General features: G+C 46.0%; 1 protein-coding gene across 2 annotated transcripts in view; it reads right to left on the minus strand.

Annotated features, from left to right (window-relative positions):
• Nucleotides 1–7023, minus strand: part of LOC146866978 (caspase-7-like) — a 200191-nt gene extending 193168 nt beyond the window's left edge. The window contains exon 1 of one of the 2 annotated variants that reach the window (XM_085603346.1): nt 6865–7023. In XM_085603346.1, the coding sequence (XP_085459472.1) occupies nt 6865–6885 (21 nt within the window). In that variant the 5' untranslated portion in view covers nt 6886–7023. The remainder of the gene's footprint in view (nt 1–6864) is intronic. The other variant, XM_085603347.1, reaches the window with a different exon arrangement.
• Nucleotides 7024–17978: the final 10955 nt, after the last annotated feature.

Below are 17978 nucleotides of genomic sequence, written 5' to 3' on the forward strand. Positions count from 1 at the left end.
GTTATGTGTGAAAGTGGATCCTTCATTACACAGGGGGCACGCTTTGCATTGGCCGCATTTGTGATGTCCAGTTATGGGTGGTAGGCCTAGATGGCTCCTGAGGTCTAGCAGTTTCGGGGGTTCAAGATATGCCCTGACCACATTATCTTTGATGTTCCTGCCCCTTTTAAAGGCAAAGACGAGGTCTTCATTGGTGTTAAGTTCACTTGCAACCAAATTCCAATACTTCTTCACAACCTTTTTTATGCCATTGCTTTTAGTATTGAATGTTGTCACGCATACAATGTTTTCTGTCTTTGTAGCTCTCTCTTTCACCTGTATTACCAGGTGCGTTTGCGTGCACGTTCCAATAGTCCTGTAGGGTATCCCCTCTCCTTTAGACGACTCGTAAGGGTTTCTGTTTCTTTGAAGAAGTCTGTCCTTCTAGTACAGTTCCTTCTGAGCCTGAGGTACTGGCCATACGGTAAGTTATCCTTCAGACTTCGGGGGTGATGTGATTCGTACTTGAGCAGTGTGATTCTTTCAGTGGGTTTACGGTAAAGATCACAATATAAAAGGCCATCTTCAACTCGAAAGGTCAGATCCAAGAAGTCTATGGCCTCAGTGTTGCTTCTCATGGTGAATTGGATGTCCCTTGTTCTGGTGTTGAGACAGTTCTGGAATTCCTTTAGCTCGTTGGCATTACCCGACCAAATCATTATGATATCGTCTACGTAGCGTTTCCATACTGTGATCTGGTTTATGTATGGATTGTCATGGCTGTATAGATGGTCCTCCTCATAATTATCCATGAAGATGTTGGCCAGGCTCGGTGTGTAAGTAGCACCCATCGCAACTCCCTTGCACTGGTAGCAAAATTGATTCTTGAAAATTAAGTAATTCTTCTTCATGGCAATTTCCAGCAAAGATATCAGAAAGTCAGTTGGTATCCAATGCGGTCTGGGATGTTATCCAGTGTGATTCGGACTACGTCCAGTGCCTTGTATTGGGGGATAGACGTATACAGTGAGGACACATCAAGAGTCACTAGGAGTTGAGTCTGGACATCATATGGTTGACCCTCCAATAGTTGTATGATGTGCATTGTGTCTCTCACAAAAGATTTGGTCTCAGGGACCCAGGGTTGCAGGAAATAATCAATGAACTGGTTGAGTGGCTCCAATATAGACCCGCAACCAGAAACAATGGGTCTCCCTAGTGGCTTCTCTATCCGCTTGTGTACCTTGGATAGTGTATATATCATGGGGATGCTTGGTTCTTTTTTATTCAAGAAGTCACACTCTGGTTGGCTCAGAAATCCTTCTGACAGTCCATACTGGGTTAGCTTCTCTATCAGGGATTTCAGTTCAGCAGTAGGGTCCCTATGGGTACGGTGGTAACTTTCCAGGACCCCCAATTGCAATTCCATTTCCTCCACGTAGTCGGCAGTGTTCTGTAGGACTACCGCACCACCCTTGTCTGCTGCTTTGATAATAATGGAAGCATTGGTGCCCAGGGATCGTAGCGCCACTCTTTCATCCTTGCTGATGTTGTGCTTTATATATTTTCTTTCCTCCAACAGTTGCATGGTTTCTTAGAGGACGATCTTCTCGTAGGCTAGTATTTTCTCACTCATCAGGTATGCTCCTGGTGTAAAGGTGGATGGAGGTCTGAAGTTTGTGGCAGCCGCTGTGGGGTTATAGGTATTTTTACTGAAGTAGTACTTCAGTCTGATTTTTCTGAAGAATCTCTGCAGCTCAAGTTTAGCATAGAAGGAATCCGGTATCGCTGTGGGCACAAATGATAGCCCTTACGAAAGAACCTCTCTCTCAGCTGGAGACATAGGGCCTCATGTAGGTGGCATACACTTTACCGATTCTAAAATACCGAATCATACCGATTCGGTATTTAAGAATCGGTAAAGTGTATGTAGGTAAAAATTCAGTAAATGTTACCGAATCAGAGTGAGTCGGTAATTACCGAATCGGTATTTACCGATTCGGTAATGAGGCATACCTTCCCATTGAGGGGAAGGTATGCCTCATTACCGAATCGGTAAATACCGATTCGGTAATGGGGGAGCACATGCAAGGGTGGCAGGGTGTCACATTGACACCCTGTTGCACCCCTGATTCGGCCAAGTGTGCACACGTGGCACACATACATGCCCTAAGGGCATGTATGTCTGCCACATGTGCACACTTCTAAGCGCTTTTCAATGCTTTTACTCATCCATACTTTATTTACCACCAACTATTAGTTGGTGGTAAATACCGACTCTAAACAACACCCACACAGTCCCCCTACATCTGATTTCTGTATTCGGAATTTACCGAATCGGTAAAATTACCGAATCGGTAAAATTACCGATTCGGTAATTTTACCGATTCGGTAAATTCCGAATACAGAAATTCACCCCCTACATACCAAAAGCCAAAATACCGGTCGGTAACGGTATAATTACCGAAAATCGGCCGTTACCGACCGGTATTTGGCTACCTACATGAGGCCCATAGTATGGGTTGATTATTGGGTCCATGCAGTTGTGATTATTTTCGTGTTGCACGTCCTGGATCAAGTTTAATGCCTTGTTGGTATTGGTGCTTTGTTGTGTGCCATCAATTGACATCAATTCCGAGTTAGTCATTGTCTGTGTGTCGCTAGCTGCAAGGTCAGTAGATAATGTGGAGTCAGTGGGTAACGTGTGTTCCCTCAATAACTGAATGTCACTGCTGTTCTCGGGGGGGGGGTTCTCACCCTCTGTATGTTTGTCTGCATGTTGAGATCTCCCCATGTGTTTCTGGTTGGTAAAAGCAGACACGTGAGGTTCCCCGCTGGGTGCTCCTGCCCTTGTTCCAACCTCTTGGCAGTTCCCAATTCTGAGACGTCCCACCACCCCTGTTGGATTGGTGATAACCTTCCCCTAAAAAATGAGGGCCCTGGTTACCCTGATGGCTAGTGGACGGTCTCTCAGAGTTGGAATCAGAACCACTCCCTACTGAGGAATCTGAGAAGGTATTATACCTCCTGGGTCTCTGCCTGCTTCTGTTTGAGAAGAAGCCTTGGCTGTCCTGCTGATAGTAATCGTCAGCCAAGTATGGATAAGTTAGCTTCTTATCGTAGTTTCTTATATCTTTCGATATTTGTCTAACTTTCTGTTCAATGTTACTGTGTTGAAGTCTGCGAGTGTTTTTTCCACTTGCTCTAGGGCTTCCCTTGCATTGGAGAGGGCACTACCCTCAAGGAATTCCTTCTTAAGGTCAGCGATTTCCTGAGTGAGTTTTTTCACGTATTCAATTGCGGTCTTTACTCCAGGCACCATCCAGTGCCTGGATCAATTATTGGCAACGTGACTAAACCCCTCCCTAAATTTGGGGACGTCTATGAAGATAGCAGGCTCGTTCCGAACCTGTAGGCCTTTCGGAATTATGTTTGATTGCAGATACTTAGTTAAGACATGTCCATGAAGGCGGGATCAAATCCGTTTTTTCTCCAACCTTGGCTAATTTTTCATCCAGGCTAGCATCAACCGATACTCTGTCTGATCCTAGCAGGAAGTTTGATGCGCCCTGCTCTTGTATCAACCAAGTTATATACTCTTCACTGTAGGATAATGTTTCCTTATCCGACATGCTCCGGAAGATATATGCATACAAAAAAAATAAATGAGAGAAAAAGAACCCTTGCAGGTTAGAACCTGCACTAATTCAAGTTTAGTTAGCAATGGGGCAACCCAGTGTCCCTCAGAACCTGGGCATGGACATGTAAAGAAAGATAGTGGTCCTGTCGGGTGTAAAAACTATTTCTTAAACAATAGAACAATTCAGTGAGTTATTCATCAAACTACTCCACTTTAAATTCAAGGAACACATATAAAGCCCAAAAACAACACAAATTGGTGGGTATCAGGTTATTGTATTTAAATTGCGTCATTTATAAATACCCAAAGCGATTTTAAAAGCTGTCAAACACAAGATGAAATACAATGTGATGTGTGACCAAGTGACATATTGTGCACAGTGATACAAAAGTGGTGGGTAAATGAGGATAAAAAGGGGTACCCAGACCCCAGAACTTTAGATCACTTTTGGGAAACAAGAAGAAACCTTTGCTGAGGAGAGCAACCAGAGAGACTGAGGAGGAGACTATCCCTAAGCTGAGTGCTGTTTGGGGGATTGGCCTGCAGTGGTTGCCTGACTGCCAAAGAAAGGAGAAAGGACTTTTGTGCTACTTTTATTCAACTTGTGAAGGATCTCCAAGGGCTTGAGATAGAGCTTGCCTTCTGCTGAAGTGTCAGGGATAACAGACTTCACCAACCAGCTCCCAAAGAGTTCTTTGGAAGTGCCTGCTGTTGTGTTGGGCCTTCTGAGGGACTGCGTGTCACAACAAGCTGGAAGCGCGACTCACGAAGAAGAAGTGAGTCGCCGCCACAGTCGCTGTCATCGCATCGCTGAAGAAGGGTGTCGCCGCTGCCGCTGTTGCTTCACAACGCAGAAGCGCCTCGCATCGCAGGAGAAGAGGATCGACGTCTCATCAGATGCCACCGCATCATCGGAGAAGCGTGTCACCGCTGCTGTCGTCGCAGCGCTGAAGAAGGGTGTCACCGCTGCAGCTGTCGCATCACATTGCCGAAGTGCCTCGCATCACCGGAGAAGAGGATCGACGTCGCATCAGACGCTGCTGCATCACCGGAGAAGCGTTTTGCAGGGCCTGTCGTGGCTCAGAAGAATTGCTGAGTCGTCGCACGGCCGTCGGGTGTGCAAGCATCGTGTCACATCAAGAAGAAGACGCCATCTTTGTTTCATTGCACCGGATCTTCATCGCATCACAGTTTTTGCTGGTCGCATCGCCACGGAAGGGCAGTAAGAAACCGATGCATCACCTTCCCACACCGAGACGAACCAACGCATCCCCTATGCATCAGTAGGGACCCGACGCATCACCGTTCTTGCGTGTAAGGAACCGACGTATCACCTTCCCTGCAACACTTTTGTTGTATAGCGTTACGCATCCAAAGGTACATTGAACTCAAAGTGTCGCATTTGAAGTACAGTATTGTGGATTTTTGTCGTTTGTGGTCTTGTGTTAAATCTATATAAAGAATACTTATTTTTAATATACAACTGGTGTGGTGTCCATCTGTAGTGTCGTCACTGGGTTACAGTATGTGTTCACAAATGCTTTACACACTGCCTCTGAGATAAGCCTCTCTGCTCGTGCCAAGCTACCAAGGGGGTGAGCAGGGGTTATTTTAGGAGTGTAACCCTTACCCTGACTAGACACAAGGGTCCCTATTTGGTCAAAGGTACCTACCTGTGCCAACTAGAGACCCCCAGATCTAACAACTACTTTATGATTCAAACCTGTGACTGGGCAATAAACAGAACTCTCTCAGAACTGTGTTAATCACTTGAGTTATTTTACCACTATTGTAATTCTCTCACAATTGCTGGGTAGACAATTATCTCTGCAGCAGGTGTCTTAACCTTGTAAGGTATTTTAGGATGAAGCCATTTTGTGACTAAGTAAGTAATCTAGAACAGATTTACTGTCCCATTTGTCCTTGTTACCAATTTCTGTGCAGCAGACATTTTAAACAGAAATGCATATGTTGACTATTAGTCAGCTATGCCCTTTGTGATTGATAACACCCACTTTCCTCTGTCACATTTTGTCCCCCAAATGTAAAGATTCCCCGAGTTACTCGTTTCCAATTCCGGCACTGCTCAAAAGTAATAGGCCATGGGCGAGGGACGCAGTGCTTAATAATTTGGAAAATAAAGAGTGCCGGTGCCCAAAGCACTGCCCACGCGGCCGGCTCTATTAAATGCTCTATTAAATGTCGGCATAACCAAGGCTGCGTAGTCCTGAACCCAACTCTTATATACTGGCAGGCACTCCCTACCCCTTTTATCTCACTCTTGCAGGTTACTGCCTCCCCCGTTGTGCCTGTTATTCCCTTTTCTCTTCATCCTCCTTTCTCGTTTGGAGAGTTAACCCTTTCTTGCTCTCTGGAAACCTCTGATGAGGAAAATAAATGCGGGTCCCGCATTGGACCATAGGGATGTAAGATGCTACACAACGTGCTTTTCGCATTGGCTGCTGGATCTGCAGCAGTTGTTGTAATGGCACCACAACTCTTAAAAGATGACGTGCACGAAGATTGCAATTTGGGACAGGGAAACAAAGCACTCTTTTCTGAGTATGTGCCAAACCAATGATGAAAAATAATATTTTGTTTTAAAGAAACCGAAGGCAGCCCACCCTACTATCACTTTCCAAATTAAGGGGCAGAAAACTGCCGCTAAAACGGCGATAATGGGCTTCATAATATGCTCTGTGGAATTCCAATTGAAGCCCATGTTAGACGTCCTTCACATTTAACATGGGCTTCAATTGGAATTCCACAGAGCACATTGTCAAGCCCATTATCGCCGTTTTAGCGGCAGTTTTCTGCCGCTAAAGCGGCGATAATTTTATCGCCTGGCTTGTTAATATGCCCCCAGATGTTTAAACAACGCTGAAACAGGTACGAAGCTCGGTGCTGTAGGATTCTGACGACACACCTGCCAACCGAAAGTGAAAGTCACCTGCTTGTCCACTGCATGTAGTTTCATGTGCTTCAGCTGCCTTTGACCCGCTGGCATTCATTTCCTAAGACTCGTGACAAACACGCTTTCCTTTCGGTATAAGGTGTCATGGCTTAAAGTTTAGTTGCATCAGCTCTTCACATAGTCAAAATCTGACGAAAAACGCGCTTTAACCCCCGATGGGGCGGGCGCTGAAACCCAGCGAAGGTGAAAGATGGGCGAAACAATACACTCTCTGCCAAACACACAAACAAAGACAGACTGACATACATGAATTATGAATAGCAAGCTTTACCGTGTCGAGTGCAGAGTCCATGGCGAGAGAAAAGCCGCAGGTCCCCTCAGTGACAACTGTCGACTAACTGGGAATAGGTAGAGAGGCGGACACGCCCTCAGCCGCACCTCTACTGCCGGTAAAACAGGTCCTCCGGCCTTTTATTACGTTCGGTTCCTTGAGGATCTTACTTTCAGTTTTCGGGAAGTCACGGGGTTCGGTCCTAGTCGCCATGTAGCGCTTGGTTGTTTAGAAGCTTGCACAGAGGGAAACGATTTAACAAACATGGCAATAATTTAAAATGGAAAGTGAGACATTTGTAAATCAAAATCCGGGAATGAACTTTCCACATGAATTTATATTGAATCACAGACATATTTAGAGGGAAGAGAGCTAAAATAAAGCATTTTTTTCCTTAAAAACTCCTGAGTCTCCTGCCTGAATGGGTCTATTGGCATGTATGTGACTATCACTTTGACTTGGCATGACAAAATGCGCAGCTTTGTAAATGTAAACTTGAGACATTAGTTACTTATTTTTCACAACTTTCAGCATTGTATTGAGGGAGTCTCTGAAAATTGAGAAAGCTTGGGCATTCAGTGCTACTTCGCATACTGCCCTTTCCCTAAGATCCCTGTTCAACAACTGACCAGCGGTGGGTACTTAAATCAAACAACATGAATCTCGTCATTTGTTTAATTAATGCTGTCCGGGCAAAAACGCCACTCCATAGTGCCAATATCGGCAACACTCACCATCCCCCCCATACAACAATCTCTCAGCGAAATAACCAGACAAGACACCTTCTTTGTGGAGAAAATTGCTGCAGGTTTATTAGCATTACACATTGCCAAGATTGGTGGGTTAGCTTACGGGCGATCCCAAGGCAGGCAGCCCCTCGCCGCCTGCCACCTGATGAGCCAAATTACACCGTGGCCAATCCAATCGGTGTCAGTCAGATTTGGGGGAGGGGTGACCCCTCCCACCGGTGGACCGCCAGTCCACACCCTTGCTCATGCCCCAGAGGGGGGCGGAGCCTTCCAGGCAACCCCCGGTTGCTCAGGTCCTCAACCGACCGTAGGACTAACGGGGCGCCGTCGCTCCTCCAGGGTCCAACGCGAGGACCTCCCTGTGGATATTTGGCTTTAGCACCCTTACTGTGCTCGTGCAGAGGGTACCCTTCTATACCTTACAGCCTCTGGATCGCCCTGTAACTACGCCACAGCTCTGGGTGTGGCCACCGTCACCCCAGAGCCCCCAACCAAGATAGGCTTCCTTACTTACACCCTGCTGTCTCTGAGGCCTCACCCAGAACAAGTAAGAACAGGTCCAAACCCATTCTGGACAGGTGTACCCCATCTTCATCAAAACACCTTGTGGCCTTAGTGTGCAGTAAACCATGATGGATGAAGGCAAACCCCCTTAGCTCAGAGAATTTCCTCATGGCGCTGTTACCTTCCTGCAAGAGACCTCCCTGGCTTCCCATGATTGTGCGCCCCGCCACACCTGCCGGGGCATTATCTCAGCCCTCCATATCTCACAGGTCCCCAGCTGGATGCTCAACTTACACATGGTGACCGTCAATGCTTGAAGCAGTGCCCTTCTCCCCAGAGATGCCAGATTATTCCCTCGCAGGTGTATGACCAGCACATTAGGAGGAGGAAACCCCCCCACCCCAAGACTCTGTTGTGGCTTCTTCATCAAGCCGGTCCAGTGCATGCCTGGGTATCCGAGCCAAATAAAGTCTACTTTGAACAGTGAATTTCCGCATGACGCGGTTAGCTCATTTGCGCGAGGCTTCCTGGCCTCCCTAGACCGGGCTCCTTGCTTCACTAAGCAAGGGGTTATCCTTGACCCCTATAACTCACATGTCCCTCAATAGTTGCTTTCTAACGCATGGAGGACGTCATCTCTTACAGCAGTGCCTGCCTACCCAGAAAAGACAACTCATAGCCCCTTACGTGTATGTCCCGCTGTTAGGAGGGGTGACACCCACCCGGTCTGTGCCGCAGCTATCTTCAGCAAGCTGTCCCAGCGCTAGCCTAGGCCCGAATTAACTCAGTGGTGAAAACAACACTTGTCTCCTGCATTCCGCCCCTCGTACCACCTTGAAGACGCACAAAAGACCATATACCCAACCATTGGTCCTGGCAAAATAAAGAAATGCTGGCTTGCTTAACACCCTTAATTGAGCACTGCATAGCTTTCTATACACTCCAGTTTGCACCTAAGCCTGCTTTCTCGAGCCCCTCTCCAGGTCCAGCAAACCTGTCCATGCCCCCTCTAACAAGGGTAGGCATCTTGACCTACATCCAGCTGATACCTGGGCCTCTCCCCGGTCCAGCAAACAAGTCCAAGACCACCTTTAGCAGGTGAAACTAGGTTGCTAACACCCTTATTGACAACCGCACACCAGTATAAACAACTACTCCAGCTGGTACATAGTTGCACAATAACACTGCACCCCATCAAACCTCTGGTGCTTCACAGTGTGCCTTTGGAATGCTCCAAGTTTGCCCTCACATGATACCTTAACCTATCTTTCAGCCACTCCCCGGGGTGGCTGCGTACAGACATACCTTATAAAACATTGGGATTCCCATAGTCCGCCCTGCCTGATGCGCTCCACTGCTGATTGCCCATAGCTAGCTTCAGAGATCACGCGGTTCCTGGCACTGTACCCATCTGCCCTTGCATGGCCCAGTAATGCCATGGCATCGCACCTGACCCCCACTGTTGGCGACACCTCTCCCTTTCGTGTAGTGCCAACTTATGCAGTGCACCCCGCTTGCTTAACTGCCCTCAAACAGATGCCAGTACCTGCTAACCATCTCTGACCCTGGATGCTAAAACCCGTAAGAGTGTCGGGATCCCAGATTCCCAGTCTCATGTAGGCCACAGTACATCTACTATGGATCCGCTGGGAGATACCACAAACCGCAAAGGTCATGAGAACCTTAAAAAGCACCCAATTTCCACCTAGGCGTACCTCTAAATGAGACTGGCTCTACATAGCTGTAAGGCCAGAGGCACATATTAAACCTATTTCCTGGTTTTTGCCACTTGGCACCCTTCTGGATGAAAACAGATGCAGAGACGTGCGTGTGCCCCTAGGGCATGAAGTCGCTGAATAACCAGTGCACGTTATCCACTTTCTAATACTATGTAAGCTAACTGCCCTACTGGATCGACCGCATGTCGAATTGCTTCCTAAGGACTGTAGACTTGCTGCTCCAACCCAATTTGACCACAAAGCTTTGGGACAACCTCTGTAACCATGCCCTTATGGAACATCTACCCCAGCGTAGACTACTGACATATTTGGGACACAGGTCGCTGAAGATGCTCCTTTCAGTACTAGCCCAAGGAAGGATATCCCTGGGGCAGACAAGTCTGTGAAAACTGGAAGGGAATAATATGTGCAAGAAACTGCCCTTGTCTGGATATTGATAATGCCAAATGGTCTCTAATACCTTGTCGTCTTATGTCCTCTAATGACGTATTTACCAACTTTTGCCTTGCAGTCCACGTCAAGATGACTTCTACCAAAACCCACCTGCTGCCCTGGCTAAAGCGCGGGTGAATATGCCTAGCTGAGGCGACCAGTGACATGCCCGTGTTGCTTGACGTCTGTGCCCCGTGCGGCGGCACCACTCTATGGCCCGCCCCGTCTACCACATGAGGTGGTGTAGAGCGCCCGGCAAGCCATGGCGTTTCTTTCCATTCATGCACAAAATCTCTGCCCCAACCGGTATTACTCCGGCTCAAACCCAATTGCCAGCGCATAACCACTGGAACTGGAACAATATGGCAGCAAGAAGATGAAGGCAAGGCACACCACAAGAAGCATCCCTGAAATAATCCCCGCTGAAGGAGGGTGCAGGATGTTACTGATAAAGCAAAGGGGGTGGGACTGGCCCGGGTCTCCGTGCCCAGAACCCTCCCCCCACCCCCCTCAAGACAATTCAAAGTTATTGCTCTCATAGACCTGAGAGAAGGTCGCACTGGCCAGTCCTTGGACCAACAGACCCCAAACAGGTGCCCACATCACAACAACTCCGAAGTTGCCCATATGGCCCCCGCCCGCATTCACAAAACAAGACTGCTGGGGGCGCATGCCACGAGCTTCGCCGACCCCAGGAGACAGGACAGGCCGTGCCCATGCGCAACAACTAACCAACCACACATGGCACACCTCAGTCTACTTTACCCTAAACAATAATTCACTGCCCGTCACTTGGGGTGTTCCCTACGACTTCATCAGGGCTTTCTTTCTTGAAAATTTCTTGGCAATATCATCTCAGAAGCCATACTCAGTGGGGGACCGGAGCATACAGGACTAGGATTGGCGGCCTCTTAGATGTCAGATACAAGGCTCATGCAAGGGATCTGAGTGACAAATGGGATCGAGATATACATAGGAGACATCAAATGAGATGCTACATAAGTTGAGACATAAAACTTAACGGGACCCTCAGAAGTTCTTGCCAGGACGGAAATAGAACCGTCTTGGAGATATTGCCAAGAGATTTTCAAGAAAGAAAGCCCTGATGAAGTTGTGGGGAGTACCCCAAGCGACAAAACACGAGTTGGCTGGTGGGGCAAAAGAGGAAGAAAGTTAAAGGCAAAGAATGAATACATATGCTGTGTCAAAATATTTGACTTGTTTGATTAAGCCGAGTGTGTGCTTGGGCAGAAAATATTAGTTGTTAGAACTGCTGTGCACATGCAGCATGTATTGTGATGTGAAAGGTGATTTGATAATGCAGGCAGATAATTCCCTAGTTAGTGTGTAGCTCCATCCTCCTACATGGCAATATATTCAGTCAGTTTGTACATTTACCCTTCGTGGGCAAAATATAAACCATTGTGTACTGTGTCATGGCTTGTGAACTAACTGCTCTTTAGAATATGCTTTGCACTGTGTGTCGTGGTATACCATGTGCACATTCTACTCCACAGATTGTGCTTTACACAGCAAGTCCAGTGCCATTTTGTGAACAATCTGCTTCATTGTGCGCTTTAGACATTGTGTCCTGGGCAAGACATGCAAATCTGCTGAAAGATGTGTGCTGTGCATGCATGTCCAGTGGCCTGACATTTGTATAGTATATCTCCTAGAATGTCTCTTGCAGTTGGCTTGGTCCACGCTTGTGCCCTGAAGCCTGTCTTTTGAACAGAGTGTTTGTCAACCATACCGGTCCTTTTGCACTGTGTATGCAAGCTCTGTTTTTGCACAGCCATTTTTCCTTTCTGTCTTTTTGTGCAGTTCACTTTGCACTCTTGCACTCTTTTCAACTATTACATTAGATAAATAGAAACAAGCAGCACAGACAAAGCAAAATCAACTTGTGAATAACTCAAACTAACAAGCATTGGCAATCCAAACAGGTCTCACCAATGCAAGAGCGGGTTTGCCAATGGGTTTTAGCGATATTGTGCACCAGCGTGGCTGCTGTTCAGCATGGCTAAAGGTTTGTGTCATAGAGCAGAATAGCATGGAGTGGAGTGGCGTAGAGTGGAGTAGGGTGTCATAGAGTAGAGTTGTGTGGAGTGTTGTAGACTGGCATAGAGTGTTGGAACGTGGAGTGTTGTAGCGTGGACTGTTGTAGAGTAGAGTAGAGTGAAGTGGAGTGGTGTAGAGTGGAGTGATAAAGAGTGTCATAGGATTGCGTAGACTGGAGGGTTGTAAAGTGGCATAGAGTGGAGGCATAGGGCCCGATTCACAGAACTAACTTAAGACAAAATCGTAAACTTACTACCATTTTGGTATTCACAGAAGGCACTTACTCATTTCGGTATTCACAGAAGTTAGGAGTCCTAACTTTAGGACTCCTAAATGCCTTCTGTGAATACCGAAAGCCTTAAAATTAGGATTTTTCTCAGTTTAGTAGTAGTATAGGTAGGACTCCTAACTTTAGGACTCCTAAATGCCTTCTGTGAATACCGAAAGTCTTAAAATTAGGATTTTTCTCAATTTAGTAGTAGTAAAGTTAGGACTCCTAACTTTAGGACTCCTAAATGTCTTCTGTGAATACCAAAAGCCTTAAAATTAGGATTTTTCTCAGTTAAGTAGTGGTAAAGTTAGGAGTCCTAACGTTAGGACTCCTAAACTGAGAAAAATCCTAATTTTAAGACTTTTGGTATTCACAGAAGGCATTTAGGAGTCCTAAAGTTAGGACTCCTAACTTCTGTGAATACTGAAATGAGTAAGTGCCTTCTGTGAATACCAAAATGGTAGTAAGTTTAGGATTTTGTCTTAAGTTAGTTCTGTGAATCGGGCCCATAGAGTGGAGGGGCATAGAGTGGAGTAGATTGACATGAAGTGTCATGTCACAGAGTGATGTAGAGTGGAGGGGTGTGAACTGGTGTAGCAGGGAGTGGAGTAAAGTGTCGTAGAGAGGTGTAAAGTGACGTAAAGTGGAGTTGAATGTCATAGAGTGAAGTTGCAGAGAGTGGAATAGGGTGTCATAGAGTGGAGTGATGTACAGTGGAGAGGCATACCACAGAGTGGAGTAAAGTGTTATAGAGTGCAGTGGAGTGGAGTGCTGCAGATTGGAATAGAGTGGAGTGGCATAGCTCAGAGTTCAGTAAAGTGTCATAGAGTGGAGTGGCATAGCGTGGAGTGGCACAGAGTAGAGTAAAGTGGCGTAGATTGGAGTGGCATAGAGTGGATTAGAGTGTGGTAGAGTGGAGTGGGGTAGAGCGGGGTAGCATGCAGTGTAGTGTTGTAGGGTGTAGTGTCATACAGTAGACTGTCATAGAGTGGAGTAGAGTGTTGTGGAGGGTCATAGAGTGAAGAGTCATAGAGTGGAGGGTTGTAGAGTGTCATTCAGTGGAGTAGAGTGACCTAAAGTGAAGTGGCAAAGAGTGTCGTAGAGTGTTTTTAGAGTGGAGTGCATAGAGTGGACTAAAATGTTGTAGATTTAATGCAGAGTGGAATAGAGTAGAGAGTGATGGAGTGGAGTGCCGTACAGTGAAGTGTCGTAGAGTGGAGTACAGTAGCCTAGAGTGAAGTGGCATAGAGTGTAGTGGTATAGAGTGTAGTAGAGAGTTGTAGAATGGAGTTGAGTGGAGTGGAGTGGCATAGAGTGGCGTGGCTTAGAGTGGAGAGGCGTAGTGTGGAGTGGAGTAGAATGAAGTGGTGTAGAGTGGCATAGAGTAGAGCAGAGTGTCATTGAGTGTTGTGGAGTGTCATAGAGAGGAGAGGTGTAGAGTTGCATAGCATAGAGTGGAGTAAAGTGTCAAAGAATGAAGTAGAATGGAATGACATAGAGTGGAGTAAAGTGTCATAAAGTGGAGTGGTATAGCGTGCTGTGGAGTTGAGTGGAGTAAAGTGGCGAAGAGTGTCGTAGGGTGGAATGTCGTGGAGTGTCGTAGAGTGGAGTGTCGTAGAGTGGAGTGTCGTGGGGTGGAGTGTCGTGGGGTGGAGTGTCGTGGAGTGGAGTGTCGTGGAGTGGAGTGCCGTAGAGTGGAGTGCCGTAGAGTGGAGTGTCGTAGAGTGGAGTGTCATAGAGCGTTGTAACATGTAGTAGAGCATTGTTGAGGTAGAGTGGGGTGGCGTAGAGTGTTGTAACATGTAGTAGAGCATTGTAGAGGTAGAGTGGGGTGGCGTAGAGTGTTGCAGCATGGAGTGGCACAGAGTGGAGTAGAGTGGAGTAGAGTGGAATAGATTGGAATGGAGTAGAGTGTCATTGAATGGAGTATCGTGGAGTGGCGTGTCATAGAGTGGAGTACAGTGGCCTAAAGTGAAGTGGTATAGAGTGGTGTATGGTTTCATAGAATGGCATAAAGTGGAGTGGCATAGACTGGAATAGAGATAAGGGGCGTAGAGTGTCGTAGAGTAGAATATTTTAGAGTGGAGTATCGTAGAGTGCAGCGGCATAGAGGGGAGTGGCATAAAGTGGAGTAGTGTAGTGTCTTGTAGATTGGAGTGGCATAAAGTGGCATAGAGTAGGTGGTGTAGAGTGGAGTAGAGTAGGGTGTTGTAGTTTGGAGTAGAGTTGCATAGAATGGAGCAGACTCAAGTAGAGTGGAGTGGAGTGGCAAAGAGTGAAGTAGCGCAGAATGGAGTGGCGTTGAGTGAAGGGGAGTATGGTGCCGTAGTGTGACTTCCAGATGTATAAACCTTAATTATGTGTGAGTGAATAAACAAAAAACATGTTGCCAGAGTAAGAACGTCCGAGGGATAAATTAACTAAAGCAGGGTCGTACAATGTTTAGCCACAATAATACCAACGCAGATTTGTAAAATATCTACCAGCGATAAACTTGTATACAAAAAATCTAAACACAAAACATTACCATATTATTGATTTATTTATAAGGTGCCCTCTACAATATTAAGTGTCTTAATAGTCCATCTCCAATTGAAAAGGCAATTAAGCATGAACAATTACGTGGAATAAAATGTAATGATTAGCATGACACAGGATAGGGTTGATACACTGATGTCAAGGGACGAGGAGTTTCAGGACAGGGGACCCAAAATTGAAAACCTCTGCTTTGCTCACTGTTGAAAAGCGACCTTCAGAGCAGAGAGGATACCCATATTGAAGGATCTCAGGGTGAGAAATTGGCACAGGCGTGAAATCATTTAATCTTGTAAAGCGGAACAATACCATGCACACACTTGAATGTCAGACAGTACACCAGTATGAAGGTCATACATTTGGTGATTGGAAGCCAGTGCAATCTTGGAGAAGCTGGTAAATTAATTGACCATAGCACCAACTGTGCTGGAGCATTCTGTGCATATGATGTTGAGTCAAGTGATACACTGGCACTGGCACCCTCCAAGTTGAGCATAGTCTAGTTCTAATTGATTAGGGACATTACAACACACCATGGCGGTGAACCGAATTGCTGTAAAGCAGCACTTGTTTCAACTGCCAAATACAGTGAAAGGTAAACTGTATCATTTAGCTAATGTGCGCTTCAAACTTAATTTCAGCATCGCAAATAACCCACAAAATTCTGTGCTTAAATCTCGCAGTGTATGGAAAGGCCGAAAATAACCCCGAAAATAGCAGCTGGCAGGGCCTTAGCATAAGTAACTTGGTTTGGGAGCCACTCAATTTATATCCTCCATGCTTCTTTTGAGTCGGCAGAATGTGTGCAATGGGTATTGGGTATGAACTCCAATGTACTATGCCCAAAACTAGGTTACATTAGCACCAGTGGGGGCATTTTCAGATTGTCTCCTGTCTCCTTACTTCACTAAACGTGGCTGTCAATCCAACAGTTGTATTCTCTGGGGACACAGGTGTCTTTGGCATGGAATGCATGGCAGTTCCCTCCAACAATGTCCTCACGCATGGCAGCCATCTTGAATTGGGAGAGTAGCCTTTCCTAAGCATTAATTTACGAAGGCAGAGAAAAATAATTTCTACTTCTGTCTCAGGGAACGCTGGGACACCATACGGATGACTTCCCCATTCAGTATGCACCTCATGCAGTCTGTGTTAAGGGGCTATTAGTGTGCTCTTGGCACATGCCCCTTCCCATAGCTGTGCCCTTTCTTTGTTTACTTTGTTTTCTTAGTCGGGTTACATTTTAGTATAGTTTGTTCCTTTGTCTTTGTTTACTCTCCATGGAGTCCTGTATCTGGAACTGTCCTGCCGCCTCTGGAGACAATCTTCTCTTTGCCCTACATCATGCTACAGAGCTCTCCACAGATTGGGGGCAGAAGGCCATTTAACTTTCCCTATACTTTCACTGTTTTGTTTGCCTGCTTCCAATCAGTTCTAGGTGCAAGGCAAACTGGGAGGTTAAGGGTCAGAAGCAGTGCATTAGTTCCTAATACCTTCTCTTACTACATGAAACCCTTCATAGCTGCTACCGACATGCAGCCATGTCTATTGTTATGAGTAAAACAGAAGTCCTCTGACTCGTGACATCCTTAAGATTGGTTTCATAAGAGGTTGAAAAGCATCAAACGTTAGCTTTATACAGTACGTCCTATTTGCCCCAAAAAATAGAGCCACTTTGAGGCTGGTCCTAGGTCTCCCATTTGATGTGGCTTAGCATAAGATCAAAGGCCATAGCTCCGAATACTGCAGATGGATCATGTAAGACGAGGAGTAAGAGCTTTCCCTAGTTGGCAGCATCAATGACATTGCTCAGCAAGGAGACTAGAATTTTCTTCACCTCATGCTGGTGGCAGAAGGCTGAACAGTGGCATTCCAGGAGGTGATGCTGGTCAAATCAACTCTATTGCAGGTCATCTACACATGCCTTTAGACAGTTATCCTGTAGGTTGCCGGTATATAAAACGGACATTTTGTTAACAGGCAGGTAAGAGATAATGTTTTTAGCCACTGAGAACATATATATACTTTAGTAGCAAATTGATCACAAGGACCCTGAGCTTTTTGACCAGCTGCACTACATCTTTTTTTACCTACTTCTGAAAAAGACTGGCCCAGAGTCAGTATCTCCATCAGTTTTGGTGAAATTAAAAGGTCTTCGATTTGAACCTAAAAAATAGAGTCTTGGATGTCTTCGACTTTCATAATGAAGAGACGGCCACCACTCTTTCTGAGATAGGAGGCACATGTGGCATTACACTGAAATAGAATACATTTTTGAATGCTTTCCAGAAATGTTCCTGTTGCTAATAAGAACTTTTTTCACAGTGAAGATCTTTTTGTGTTTGATTAGAGCTGCCTTAAACTGCAAATGGTCCATCTTTAATTTAGATATACACCATTTAGTTTCTCGTTACGGCAAACCTGTTTTAAATCAGCTCAAAAGGACTTATAACATTGCTGATCAAATGCGGTGCGAGTCTCATATTTTTTAATTGGGACAATATAATCACTCAGTCATGATTAGCTTGGTTTAAGGCTGCAAAGGCAATATATTTTTGAAGTTTGACTGTTTTCCCATGTTCCCCTATGAGGTGTAAGAATTAGTAATATCAATCAGAAAGGGGAAACATCTAGAACAATGAGGCCAGAGCCACGTGTTCTGGAAGCCAGCAAGCCGAACAACGACTTGCCTGAATAACGACTTTGCCTTAACCATTCATGTGCGTGGTTAAGGCAACATCGGTCTAGTGTTCGGGATGGGCGGGGAGAGAGGAGCGTCGGAAAGAGAAGTTGACAGGGAAGAGAGGTTCGGGGTAGTTTTTA

This window comes from Triturus cristatus, chromosome 1_2 (genome assembly GCF_964204655.1).
Source record: "Triturus cristatus chromosome 1_2, aTriCri1.1, whole genome shotgun sequence".
In the NCBI taxonomy this organism is placed as follows: domain Eukaryota; kingdom Metazoa; phylum Chordata; class Amphibia; order Caudata; family Salamandridae; genus Triturus; species Triturus cristatus.